Here is a 12,072-nt window from a genome sequence, read left to right as displayed (position 1 = left end):
TTAAACCCTCACGCTGGTGGGTTCTGCGTGGGTTTTACCTCCGCTCCCCCTCGCTGCTCCCAGCCCGCCCTTCGCGCCCGCGCCTCCGCCCTCGTCGGGGGGCTTGGGGGGATCTTGATGGCGCAGCACCAAGCTGCATCACCCTCCGTGCGCCCGTTCCTCGCCCGGGGGCTCCTGGAAGAGCTGCCCCACGCTCTTGAAGGTGGATAAGCTTTGATAATTGCTTTACAGGAGAAAGCCGGGGGAGAAAAATCAGTTTATATATATTTTTTTCCTCCCTGCTGTGCTGGGAAGTGGAGCCGTTGGGACCAGGGGTGCGAGCGGGGCTGTGGGAGCCGTGTTCGCCTTCCCCAGGGGGTGAGAGTGGAGGGTTGGAGCCATGATTCGTGTTTGCCACCATGAGTGAGTGGTGAGTTTATTGAAGCATCTTAATTCTGAATTTTTAACACTAAAGCGGTGCCCTGGGGACTCTACCCAGTCCGCTTGCTCTCAGCTCATTGCAACATCCCGCCGCAACACTTTCCTGTTTAAAAAGCCCATAAAATACCTAAACCAACCCAAAATTTACCCCGAGGAAAGCCTCTGCTTCGGGAAAACCGCTCTTTTGCTGAGGCAGTGGGTGCCCTCGGGGCGTGGAGGTGCTGCCTGGCTTCCCAGGGGGTGCGAGCTACAACGGGGAAGCGCTTGTTTCGGAGGTTCCCTGGAGCGACACGCTCCGGGGTGGGGGAAGCCGCGCCGGCCATCTCCTCTTAGATGTTGGATTCGACCGAGATCCTCTTGCGCGTGACGTGCTCTAGGTGGGCTTTCTCCGAGGTGTCCAGCTCGATGTTGTACTTGGCCAGGATTTTTAGGATGGGGCGAAGCTTCAGCCACCACTGCTCCTTGGGGATGCGGTGCCTGGGCGAGAGAGAGAGAGGGCGGCGCGATGGTCCCGGGTCGAAACAACGATGCGTCGCCCAGGGAAGCGTTCCCAGCTCGCTGTATTTGTCCTTCCTGGGGCTGGGGCACGGTGGTGGGGGGGCTGGGGGGGGGGAAAAAAGGGGGACACCTACTCGAAGTCTGTCTGCTCCTTGAGCTCGGTGATGGGCTGGAAGACGAGGCTGCGCTTGCGCATGCCCAGCAGACAAGCCGAGTCGGCCGTGTTGGCGAAGATCCGACCTGCGAGGGGAGGTGGGGAGCGGGCTCAGGGTTTTGGACCCTCCAGGAGGGGAGAGCACCCATGAGCACCCCCTAAAATCCGCAGGGGAGCCCTGAGCCCTTTGCATTGGGATATCGGAGCGCGCGTGGGCGTTGGGAAAGAGCCGGGGGGTTGCTTTCAGCGAGCCTCCCGTGCTGCTCTGGGGAGGGGTTTGGAAACAAGGCAGGGAAGCCCCCCGGCGCGGCACCCACCGTGCCGGGAGCACTCCTTGATCTTCCCGGTGATCCAGGCCACCGCCTTGGCACCCATTTTGGTGCCGAAGTTCCTGTCGAAGGGGGTCGGGGTGCCGCCCTGCGCCGGAAAAGCCGTGGGGTGAATGGAGGTGGGGATAAAGCCGCCAGGTGAGGGTCTTACAACCCACAGCCCCTTCCCTGGGGGTCCCGGGGAGGGTCCGTACCTGCTGCATGTGCCCCAGCACGTTTTTCCGGCAGTCAAAGATTCCCTTCCCTTCCTCCGAGTAGAGGTTGTAGATGAAGTCGGTGGTGTAGTTCTCATTGCACCGCTCGTTCCTGCGCCAGGCGAGGGAGGTGGGCTTGTGGCGGGGTCTCAGCCGCCCCCACCCCATCCCACCCTGGGGACGTACCTGAGCACCAGCCCCCTCTTCACCGTCGTCTTCATCTTCTCAGTTAAATGCTCCACGTTGACCTACGTGGAGCATGAAACGGGCGTTGGGGGCTTTGGAAGAGGGAATAAATGCGTCCCCCGCCGCCCTGGGGCTTCGGCGGTGCCCAGAATGGGGGGGACACGGGTGGTGTGTTGGGGGGGGGGTGTCCCCCAACCTGCAGGTCGCGGATGTTGAAGTGTTCCTCGTAGATGTAGGCGGCATCGGCGCCGCCCGCCAGCCCTGCCATGGTGGCCAAGTAGCCGCAAAAGCCACCCATGGTCTCGATGATGAAGACGCGGCGCTTGGTCCCGGCCGCCGACTGCTTGATGCGGTCACAGGTCTGCGGAGGTGGAAGAATTGGGGTGGAAAACAGGGGTTTTTAGGTTTACGGGTGGTGTTAAATGGGGAGGGGTGGCGGCGGGTGCGGGGCCGCACCGTGGTGATGGTGTTGAGCGCGGTGTCGGCGCCGATGCTGAAGTCGGAGCCGGGGACGTTGTTGGAGACGGTGGCGGGGATGACGCAGAGCGGGATGCAGAGCTCCTCGTACTTGGCCCTCCCCTCCATCAGCTCCAGGCTGCCCGTGAAAGCCTGCGGGCAGCGAGGCAGAGGGTGTCGGCGCCGGCACGGTGTCGGCAGCTGCCCTCCCCCTGCCTCCACCGCTTCCCCGCTCACCTCGAAGCCACCGATAATGACCAGCCCGTGGATGCCGAAGTTGCTGATGTTGGCGCTGATTTCCTCAAAGTATTTCTTGGGCAAGGTCCTGGGAGGATGAAACCGCCCTGGCTGAGCCCGCTGGGGTGGGGGGCTCGACCTGGGGACCCCCCCGACGGGATTCCCCCGGGAGGACCGTTACCTTTTTGTCCCCAGTTTGGATCCTCCCAGCCCTGTCCAGCTGCCGACCCTCTCCCAGCTGATCTCTTCCACCTGGGGGGAAAGTTGAGGGTGGGATGTGAGAAGGATTTTGGGGTGCACCAGCCTTGCCGCCACCGTATCGCATTGATATTGGGGTAACCCGCTGCCCCCAGGGTGCGGGATGAACCCCAGTGGGGCTGGCGTGAGGAATGGGACACACCCCCCCCTCTTCCCTATGTGGCCGTAGCTGCTGCTTTTCGGGACCCTACCCCACCCCGTGCACCCCCTTTTCCCCCGGGGGTCGCACCCTCCCGTAGGCGAGCCCTTCGAAGCCGTCGTGCACCGCCAGCATCCGGTGCCCGTGGATGAGGCCGATCCGCACGGTCGACCGGACGGCCGCGTTCATGCCGGCAGCCGGCGCGCCCACGTTGAGCACGGCCAGCGTGTAGCCGCTCTGCGGGGAGAAAGGAGATGGCGTTGGGGGGCGGGGGGTTGTGGGGTTCAGGGGGGTCCCCGTCGCCCCCCTCCCCGCTGCCGCACCTTGGTGGAGGGGGGGCGGATGTGTGCCAGCAGCTTGTACACGTTCCAGTTGTTTTGGAAACTCCTGCAAATTGGGGGAAAGGCGGGTGTGGGAGCCCTGGGGGTGGCCGGAGCCCCGGGTCCCCAGCGGGGATGGGGGGTGCGGGCGCTCACCGGCCCCGCAGCTTCAGGGCGTCTTCAAAGCGCCCCTCGTTCATCGCCGTCGTCACGTCTTTGGTCTGTGGGGAGCAAAGATGGGTTTGCATTAACTGGGATGGGTTTTGCAGAACCACAGGGTGCCCTGAGCTGGGAGGGACCCGCAGGGACCATCGAGCCCAGCTCCCGGCCCTGCACAGGACACCCCAAATTCACACCGTGTCTCTGGGGGCCTTGGCCAAGCGCTTCTGGAACATCGCCAGGCTGGTGCCGCGATGCCTCCCTGGGGAGCCTGTGCCAGGGCCCCACCACCCTCGGGGGGAAGGACCTTCCCCTAATGCCCAGCCTCACCCTCCCCTGGCACATCTCCCCGCCATCCCCTCGGGGCCTGGCGTTGGGCACCAGAGAGCAGAGACCAGCCCTGCCCCTCCTCCTGCCCTCGGGAGGGGGCTGCAGAGCCCATGAGGCTGCCCTCGGCCCCCTCTGCTCCAGCTGAACAAACCCAGGGACTCCAGCCGCCCCTCGTACGGTTTCCCCTCTAAACCCTTCCCCAGCCCCGTGGCCTCCTCTGGATGCTCTCCAGTAGCTTTATACCCTTTATATTCCCTATATCCTTTATATCATTGATATCCTACGCCCTGTGGCACCCAACGCTGCCCGCAGCGCTCGAGGTGAGGCCGCCCCAGCGCGGGGCAGAGCGGGACAATCCCCTCCTCGCCCGGCTGCGATGCGGGGCTCGGTGCCCCCCAGGGCACGGCTGGCCCATGTTCAACTTGCCGTCAGCCAGAACCCCCAGGTCCCTCTGCAGAGCTGCTCCCCAGCCCCCCGCACCCCCAGCCCCCCGCACCCCCGCCTCCCCGCACCCCAGCCCCCCGCACCCCAGCCCCCTGCACCCCCGCCTCCCCGCACCCCAGCCCCCCGCACCCCCAGCCCCCCGCACCCCCGCCTCCCCGCACCCCAGCCCCCCGCACCCCTGCCTCCCCGCACCCCAGCCCCCTGCACCCCAGCCCCCCGCACCCCCGCCTCCCCGCACCCCAGCCCCCCGCACCCCCGCCTCCTGCACCCCCGCCTCCCCGCACGGCCAGGGGGGCCCTGCCCCAGGGCAAAGCCCAGCCCTCGGCCCTGCTGACCCCCGCAGGGTCGGCGGCTGCCCGGCTCCCCACTTCGCCTCGATCCCTCCGCAGGCCCTGGCCGCCCTCGGGAGCGCCCGCAGCTCCTCCCGACCCTGCGTCGCCGAGGGGCCGGGTCCCTCCCAGGCCCGCGCCCAAGCGTTTACGGGGACCCGGAGGAGCGCTGGCCCCGGGGCGACCCCCGCCCGCCCGATGTAACCCCGCTTGCTCCAACCCTCCGAGCCCGACGCGCGGCCGGCGCTCACCCCCTGCACCCCGCGTGTAGCCGGCCGGGTGCTGGACGCTGCGCCCCGGAGGAGGCCGGGAGACGGCAGCGACAGCTTTACTGAAATCCAGAAAGATCCCGTCGACTGGCTTCCCTTGGTCACTCACGTGGGTGACCTTGTCACAGGGGGAAACCACGTCTGTTGAGCAGGACTTTCCCCTCGTGAGCCCGTGCTGGCCGGGGCAGCGCCTGCGTCGCCTTTCGGCTGTTTCCTCAATACCTCCCCGAATCACCTCCGTAATTTTGCCAGGCACACACCTTGCCGGGTTTGCGACCGCTCCAGGCGGGATTGCGCGGCACCGCACGGGTTTGCGCCCCCCCGGCCTTGTTTGCATCCCACAGGTTGGGTTTGCGCCGCGTCGGGTGGGTTTGCGCCGCGTTGGGCTGGCTTGCACTGTGTTAGATGGGTTTGCACCACCCTGGCTGGGTTTGCACCGCGTTAGATGGGTTTGCACCGCGTTAGATGGGTTTGCACTGCATTGGATGGGTTTGCACTGCGTTAGATGGGTTTGCACTGCGTTAGATGGGTTTGCACCGCATTGGATGGGTTTGCACTGCGTTAGATGGGTTTGCACTGCGTTAGATGGGTTTGCACTGCGTTAGATGGGTTTGCACCACGTTAGATGGGTTTGCACGGTGTTAGATGGGTTTGCACTGCGTTAGATGGGTTTGCACCACGTTAGATGGGTTTGCACGGTGTTAGATGGGTTTGCACCACCCTGGCTGGGTTTGCACTGCGTTAGATGGGTTTGCACCACGTTAGATGGGTTTGCACGGTGTTAGATGGGTTTGCACCACCCTGGCTGGGTTTGCACTGCGTTAGATGGGTTTGCACCACCCTGGCTGGGTTTGCACTGCGTTAGATGGGTTTGCACTGCATTAGATGGGTTTGCACTGCGTTAGATGGGTTTGCACTGCATTAGATGGGTTTGCACTGCGTTAGATGGGTTTGCACCGCATTGGATGGGTTTGCACTGCGTTAGATGGGTTTGCACTGCGTTAGATGGGTTTGCACTGCATTGGATGGGTTTGCACTGTGTTGGATGGGTTTGCACGGTGTTAGATGGGTTTGCACTGCGTTAGATGGGTTTGCACCGCGTTAGATGGGTTTGCACTGCGTTAGATGGGTTTGCACCGCATTGGATGGGTTTGCACTGCGTTAGATGGGTTTGCACTGCGTTAGATGGGTTTGCACTGCGTTAGATGGGTTTGCACCGCGTTAGATGGGTTTGCACTGCGTTAGATGGGTTTGCACCGCGTTAGATGGGTTTGCACTGCGTTAGATGGGTTTGCACGGTGTTAGATGGGTTTGCACTGCGTTAGATGGGTTTGCTCTGCGTTAGATGGGTTTGCACTGCGTTAGATGGGTTTGCACTGCGTTAGATGGGTTTGCTCTGCGTTAGATGGGTTTGCACCGCGTTAGATGGGTTTGCACCACGTTAGATGGGTTTGCACGGTGTTAGATGGGTTTGCTCTGCGTTAGATGGGTTTGCACCGCGTTAGATGGGTTTGCACCACGTTAGATGGGTTTGCACTGCATTGGATGGGTTTGCACCACCCTGGCTGGGTTTGCACCGCATTGGATGGGTTTGCACTGCGTTAGATGGGTTTGCTCTGCGTTAGATGGGTTTGCACCACCCTGGCTGGGTTTGCACGGTGTTAGATGGGTTTGCACTGCGTTAGATGGGTTTGCACCGCGTTAGATGGGTTTGCACGGTGTTAGATGGGTTTGCACCGCGTTAGATGGGTTTGCACCGCGTTAGATGGGTTTGCACGGTGTTAGATGGGTTTGCACCACCCTGGCTGGGTTTGCACTGCATTAGATGGGTTTGCACTGCGTTAGATGGGTTTGCACTGTGTTAGATGGGTTTGCACTGCATTGGATGGGTTTGCACGGTGTTAGATGGGTTTGCACTGCGTTAGATGGGTTTGCACTGCGTTAGATGGGTTTGCTCTGCGTTAGATGGGTTTGCACTGCGTTAGATGGGTTTGCACTGCGTTAGATGGGTTTGCACCACCCTGGCTGGGTTTGCACGGTGTTAGATGGGTTTGCACCGCATTAGATGGGTTTGCACCACCCTGGCTGGGTTTGCACTGCGTTAGATGGGTTTGCACCACGTTAGATGGGTTTGCACGGTGTTAGATGGGTTTGCACCACGTTAGATGGGTTTGCACCACCCTGGCTGGGTTTGCACGGTGTTAGATGGGTTTGCACCACGTTAGATGGGTTTGCACCACCCTGGCTGGGTTTGCACCGCATTGGATGGGTTTGCACTGCGTTAGATGGGTTTGCACCGCGTTAGATGAGTTTGCACTGCATTAGATGGGTTTGCACCACCCTGGCTGGGTTTGCACTGCATTAGATGGGTTTGCTCTGCGTTAGATGGGTTTGCTCTGCGTTAGATGGGTTTGCTCTGCGTTAGATGGGTTTGCACTGCATTGGATGGGTTTGCACTGCGTTAGATGGGTTTGCACTGCGTTAGATGGGTTTGCACTGCATTAGATAGGTTTGCACCGCATTAGATGGGTTTGCACTGCATTGGATGGGTTTGCACTGCGTTAGATGGGTTTGCACTGCATTAGATAGGTTTGCACCGCATTAGATGGGTTTGCACCGCATTGGATGGGTTTGCACTGCGTTAGATGGGTTTGCACTGCATTAGATAGGTTTGCACCGCATTAGATGGGTTTGCACTGTGTTGGATGGGTTTGCTCTGCACCGGCTGGGCTTGCATCGCACCCAGCGGGGTTTGCATCGCACCCAGCGGGGTTTGCATCGCACCCAGCGGGGTTTGCGTCGCACCCAGCGGTGTTTGCGTCGCACCCAGCGGGGTTTGCATCGCACCCAGCGGGGTTTGCGTCGCACCCAGCGGGGTTTGCGTCGCACCCAGCGGTGTTTGCATCGCACCCAGCGGGGTTTGCATCGCACCCAGCGGTGTTTGCGTCGCACCCAGCGGGGTTTGCATCGCACCCAGCGGGGTTTGCATCGCACCCAGCGGGGTTTGCGTCGCACCCAGCGGGGTTTGCGTCGCACCCAGCGGGGTTTGCGTCGCACCCAGCGGTGTTTGCATCGCACCCAGCGGGGTTTGCGTCGCACCCAGCGGGGTTTGCGTCGCACCCAGCGGTGTTTGCATCGCACCCAGCGGGGTTTGCGTCGCACCCAGCGGGGTTTGCATCGCACCCAGCGGGGTTTGCGTCGCACCCAGCGGGGTTTGCGTCGCACCCAGCGGGGTTTGCATCGCACCCAGCGGGGTTTGCATCGCACCCAGCGGGGTTTGCATCGCACCCAGCGGTGTTTGCATCGCACCCAGCGGGGTTTGCGTCGCACCCAGCGGGGTTTGCGTCGCACCCAGCGGTGTTTGCATCGCACCCAGCGGTGTTTGCGTCGCACCCAGCGGGGTTTGCGTCGCACCCAGCGGGGTTTGCGTCGCACCCAGCGGGGTTTGCATCGCACCCAGCGGGGTTTGCATCATGCTGCATGACTTTGCATCGTGCCAGATGGGTTTGCATCACACCCAGCCAGGTTTGCTTTACATTGGACGCGTTTGCATCGTGCCAATGTGTGGCTCTGCATTGCAGCGGCTGGGTTTGCATCGCACCCGTCCACCGGGAGCCCTGGGGGTGCTCCTAGGGGTCCCGTCCCCCCCTACTCACCACCTGGACGCACTCCATAAGGGGCAGGCGCACGGCTTGGTTGCCTGAGAGGCTGACGACGCAGGCCGGGGTGTCGGGGGTCCCTTCCAGCAGAGCCATGACAGCTTCAACACCCATGCGGCTGCCCTGCGGGGACAGGGACGGGGACGTTACCCCCCCCGCACCCCCTCTCCCCCGCGGCCGGGGTGGGAGGGAGCTCCCTACCAGGATGCGGTCGAAGGCGGAGGGCGTCCCGCCACGCTGGACGTGGCCCAGGATGGTGACCCGGGTGTCGTACCCCAAACGCTTCACCACCAGCTGCAAGACAGGGATGCGCCTGGATCCGGCCCCGCCGCGGGGCCGGGAAAGGGCTGGAAAACGAAAAAAACAACAAAAAAGGGGGTTCCCCACCCCGCCCCGCTCACGGTTTTGATGTCGTCGGAGGTGATGGCCTTGCCGTGCTTGTCGATGGCGCCCTCGGCCACGATGATGATGTTCAGCCTCGAGCCGCCCACGCGGGTCTGGGGTGGGGGAAATTGGGGGGGTGACGGTGGGGACGGGACGGGGACGAAGGCGCCCGCCGGAGCCCGTCCTACCTCCGTCAGCCTGCGGCACAAGTGGTCCTCCCAGTCATCCTCGGGAGGGGACTCGGGGATGAAGACCCAGTCGGCGCCGCAGGCCAGGGCAGTGATGAGCGCCAGGTAGCTGGAAGCGGGTAAAAAAAGATGCTTTTTAGGTGTTTTTTTTTTGTTTTTTTCACATTTTCTTTACGGGGAGCCGGGTCCGGGTGGCAGCACGGGGACGTACCCGCAGTGGCGACCCATCACTTCCAGCACGAAGGTCCGTTGGTGGCTGCGGGAGACACGAGTTTCATCCCACGACAAGCCCGAGTGGGGCCCGGACACCTGGGTCCCCCCGACATGGGGGACACAGGGGGGTCCCCGTCACCTCTGGGCCGTGGTGGTGATGGCGTCCACGATCTCCATGATACGGTGCAGCGCCGAGTCGGTGCCGATGGTCATGTCGGTGCCGCAGAAGTCGTTGTCGATGGAGCCCACCATGCCCACGATGTTCAGGTGACTGGACTTCTTCGCCTCCTCCGCTGTGATCCCCCCTGCCGCAGGGCGGGACACCCCCTTTTCCCTCTGCGTGTCCCCCAAAACATCCCCGCGGGGCCAAACGCCAGCACAAAACTCCGGCGTGGGGGAAAAAATCCCAACTTTTTGTGTACGACCCCCCCTGATTTCGGTACAAACCCCCTGATTTCGGTACAAACCCCCTGATTTTTGGTACAGAATCTTTTCACCCCGCAGAAGAAATCCGGGGGGCGGGGGGGTGTCTCGTGGGGGACACACACGCACGTACCCACTTTCACCAGCTCGGCCAAGAGGCTGCTCCACTCGGCGCGGAAGGTGTCGGCGCCGGTGAGGCTGCCGTCGCCGCCGATGACGCAGAGGTTGGTGATGCCGCGTTTCACCAGGTTCCGGGCGGCTTTTAGCCGTCCCTCGCGCGTCCGAAAATCCTGGCACCGGGCGCTTCCGATGACCGTACCCCCCTACGGGACCCCCGTGTGGGTGCTGGGTACCCCCCCGCCCAGCACCCCTGTGTCCATCTGTCCATCCTTCCCCCTCCCTTCCCCATCCCGGCTCCGGTTTCGGGTTATTTTCAGGCTTGACCCCGGTGCCGCGGCGTAGGGTTACACCGTAACACCCCCCGCCCCCCCAAACCCCTGCCATCGGTGCACCGAGCTGGCCGGCCTCAGCTCACCAGCTGCAGCATCATGGAGACGCTCTCCCACGTGGCCTCCTTGATGTTGTCCCCGCCGTCCACCAGCCCCTGGTAGCCCTGGGAGGGGGAGGACACACAACACACACAACCTGATGTCAAAACAACCCCCCACCCCGAGGTTTGGGGGGGGATGGGAGTATCGGGGTGAGTGTGTCGGGGTGGGGTCAGCACCGACCTCATGCACAAAGTAGACCTTGGCGCCGGTGTAGATGCCCACCCTCACCACGGCGCGGACGGCCGCGTTCATGCCTGGGGGAGGAGGAGAGCGTCACCCCGAAACCCCCCCCCGAGGGAACCCCTAAAGCCATCGTCGTCCCCCCGCCCCGCACAGCGCCGGGCTCAGGCCCCCCCCCCACCCCCCCGCCCCCAAACCCCCCGTTCCCGGCGCGGATCGGGCCCCGCAGCTGCCCGGGTTATTTTTGCCCCGTTGACATTTAGCGGCGGCGCGGCGCACCGCGTGACACCGGGTGACAAGTGCGGTGGCGGGGGGGGGCGGTGGGGGGGGGGGAAGGTGAGCAGAGACCCCCATGGGCTGAATGACCCCCCCCCATCTCCCCTCAGGGTACCCCCAGCCAAATCCCCGGGGCCACCCTGGCAGAGGAACAAGCTTTGGGTTGAATCCCTGTGTTTTTGGGCAACCCCAACGCTTCTCCGGCGTTGGCTTCGTGCTGCAGCGCTGCCGCCGTCCCTTTAAGCCCTCCCAAATTTTCCGTGCACCCAGACCCCCCCCAGCACCCCAAAACTCCCCTTAACTCCACCCCACAGCTTCCTCACCCCACCGTCCCCCCAAGGTCACCCCCAAATCCTCAACCTGAGAAAAACCGCCTGAGGAACCCAACCGGCCGCGGGATCTGGCCACCCAAGTCCCGTTTTCGCCTCATTTTTCCCCAAAATGGGGCTCGACCCTGACACGACCGCGGGTTTTCGGGGGTCACCGGGGTGTCCCTTACCCTGGGCGTCCCCCCCGGAGGTGAGGACGGCGATGGCTTTGCCGGCGCCCAGGCTATCGGTTTGCCCGCGTCCCAGCGGCGTCTGCGCCATCTTCTTGGCTGGAAAAAGAGGAAAATTGGGCAAAAAGAGGGCGGCGAGGTCCCCCCGTCCCGCTGGCACCCGCAGACTGGCACCCGCCGCCCGCCCGCCCCTAAATGGGGCCCCTGGAGGGAGGGGCGGCCCCGGCGAGGGAGGGGGTGTCCCCTCCCCGGCACCCTGGGCGTGGGGGGGCACGGTCCTGCGGGTGCTGGTCTGCCCCCCTCACTGGTGCCAGTCCTCACTGGTGCCAGTCCATGGTCCTTACTGGTGCCAGTCCTTACTGGTGCCAGTCCATGGTCCTTACTGGTGCCAGTCTGCCCACCTTACTGGTGCCAGTCCTTACTGGTACCAGTCCTTACTGGTGCCAGTCCATGGTCCTTACTGGTGCCAGTCCTTACTGGTGCCAGTCCTCACTGGTGCCAGTCCATGGTCCTTACTGGTGCCAGTCCTTACTGGTGCCAGTCTGCCCTCCTTACTGGTGCCAGTCCATGGTCCTTACTGGTGCCAGTCCTTACTGGTACCAGTCCTTACTGGTGCCAGTCCATGGTCCTTACTGGTGCCAGTCCTTACTGGTGCCAGTCTGCCCTCCTTACTGGTGCCAGTCCATGGTCCTTACTGGTGCCAGTCTGCCCTCCTTACTGGTGCCAGTCTGTCCCACTTACTGGTGCCAGTCCTTACTGGTTACAGTCTGCCCTCCTTACTGGTGCCAGTCCATGCTCCTTACTGGTGCCAGTCCTTACTGGTGCCAGTCCTTACTGGTTACAGTCTGCCCTCCTTACTGGTGCCAGTCCTTACTGGTGCCAGTCTGTCCCACTTACTGGTGCCAGTCCTCACTGGTGCCAGTCCTTACTGGTTACAGTCTGCCCTCCTTACTGGTGCCAGTCCTTACTGGTGCCAG

At 63.0% G+C, this 12,072-nt stretch overlaps 1 protein-coding gene across 1 annotated transcript; it reads right to left on the bottom strand.

Moving 5' to 3' along the window:
* Nucleotides 1–383: 383 nt before the first annotated feature.
* PFKM (phosphofructokinase, muscle) lies at nucleotides 384–11,194 on the bottom strand. The gene is made up of 22 exons (XM_064474374.1): nucleotides 11,096–11,194; nucleotides 10,321–10,394; nucleotides 10,125–10,202; nucleotides 9,723–9,912; nucleotides 9,306–9,471; nucleotides 9,165–9,209; nucleotides 8,954–9,062; nucleotides 8,783–8,878; nucleotides 8,583–8,675; nucleotides 8,379–8,504; nucleotides 3,348–3,412; nucleotides 3,195–3,258; nucleotides 2,962–3,108; nucleotides 2,656–2,726; nucleotides 2,475–2,562; nucleotides 2,238–2,390; nucleotides 1,978–2,142; nucleotides 1,782–1,843; nucleotides 1,596–1,707; nucleotides 1,390–1,489; nucleotides 1,053–1,158; nucleotides 384–897 (listed from the first exon to the last, which is right to left on the bottom strand). The coding sequence occupies exons 1-22, from the start codon at nucleotides 11,184–11,186 to the stop codon at nucleotides 750–752; spliced, it is 2,349 nt and encodes a 782-aa protein (XP_064330444.1). The 5' UTR covers nucleotides 11,187–11,194; the 3' UTR covers nucleotides 384–749.
* Between the last annotated feature and the right edge of the window lie 878 nt (nucleotides 11,195–12,072).

This window comes from Phalacrocorax carbo, chromosome 27, assembly GCF_963921805.1.
Source record: "Phalacrocorax carbo chromosome 27, bPhaCar2.1, whole genome shotgun sequence".
NCBI classification, from domain to species: Eukaryota; Metazoa; Chordata; class Aves; order Suliformes; family Phalacrocoracidae; genus Phalacrocorax; species Phalacrocorax carbo.
The sequence above is the reverse complement of the archived record's forward strand: the minus strand, read 5'-3'. Positions and strand labels throughout refer to the sequence as shown.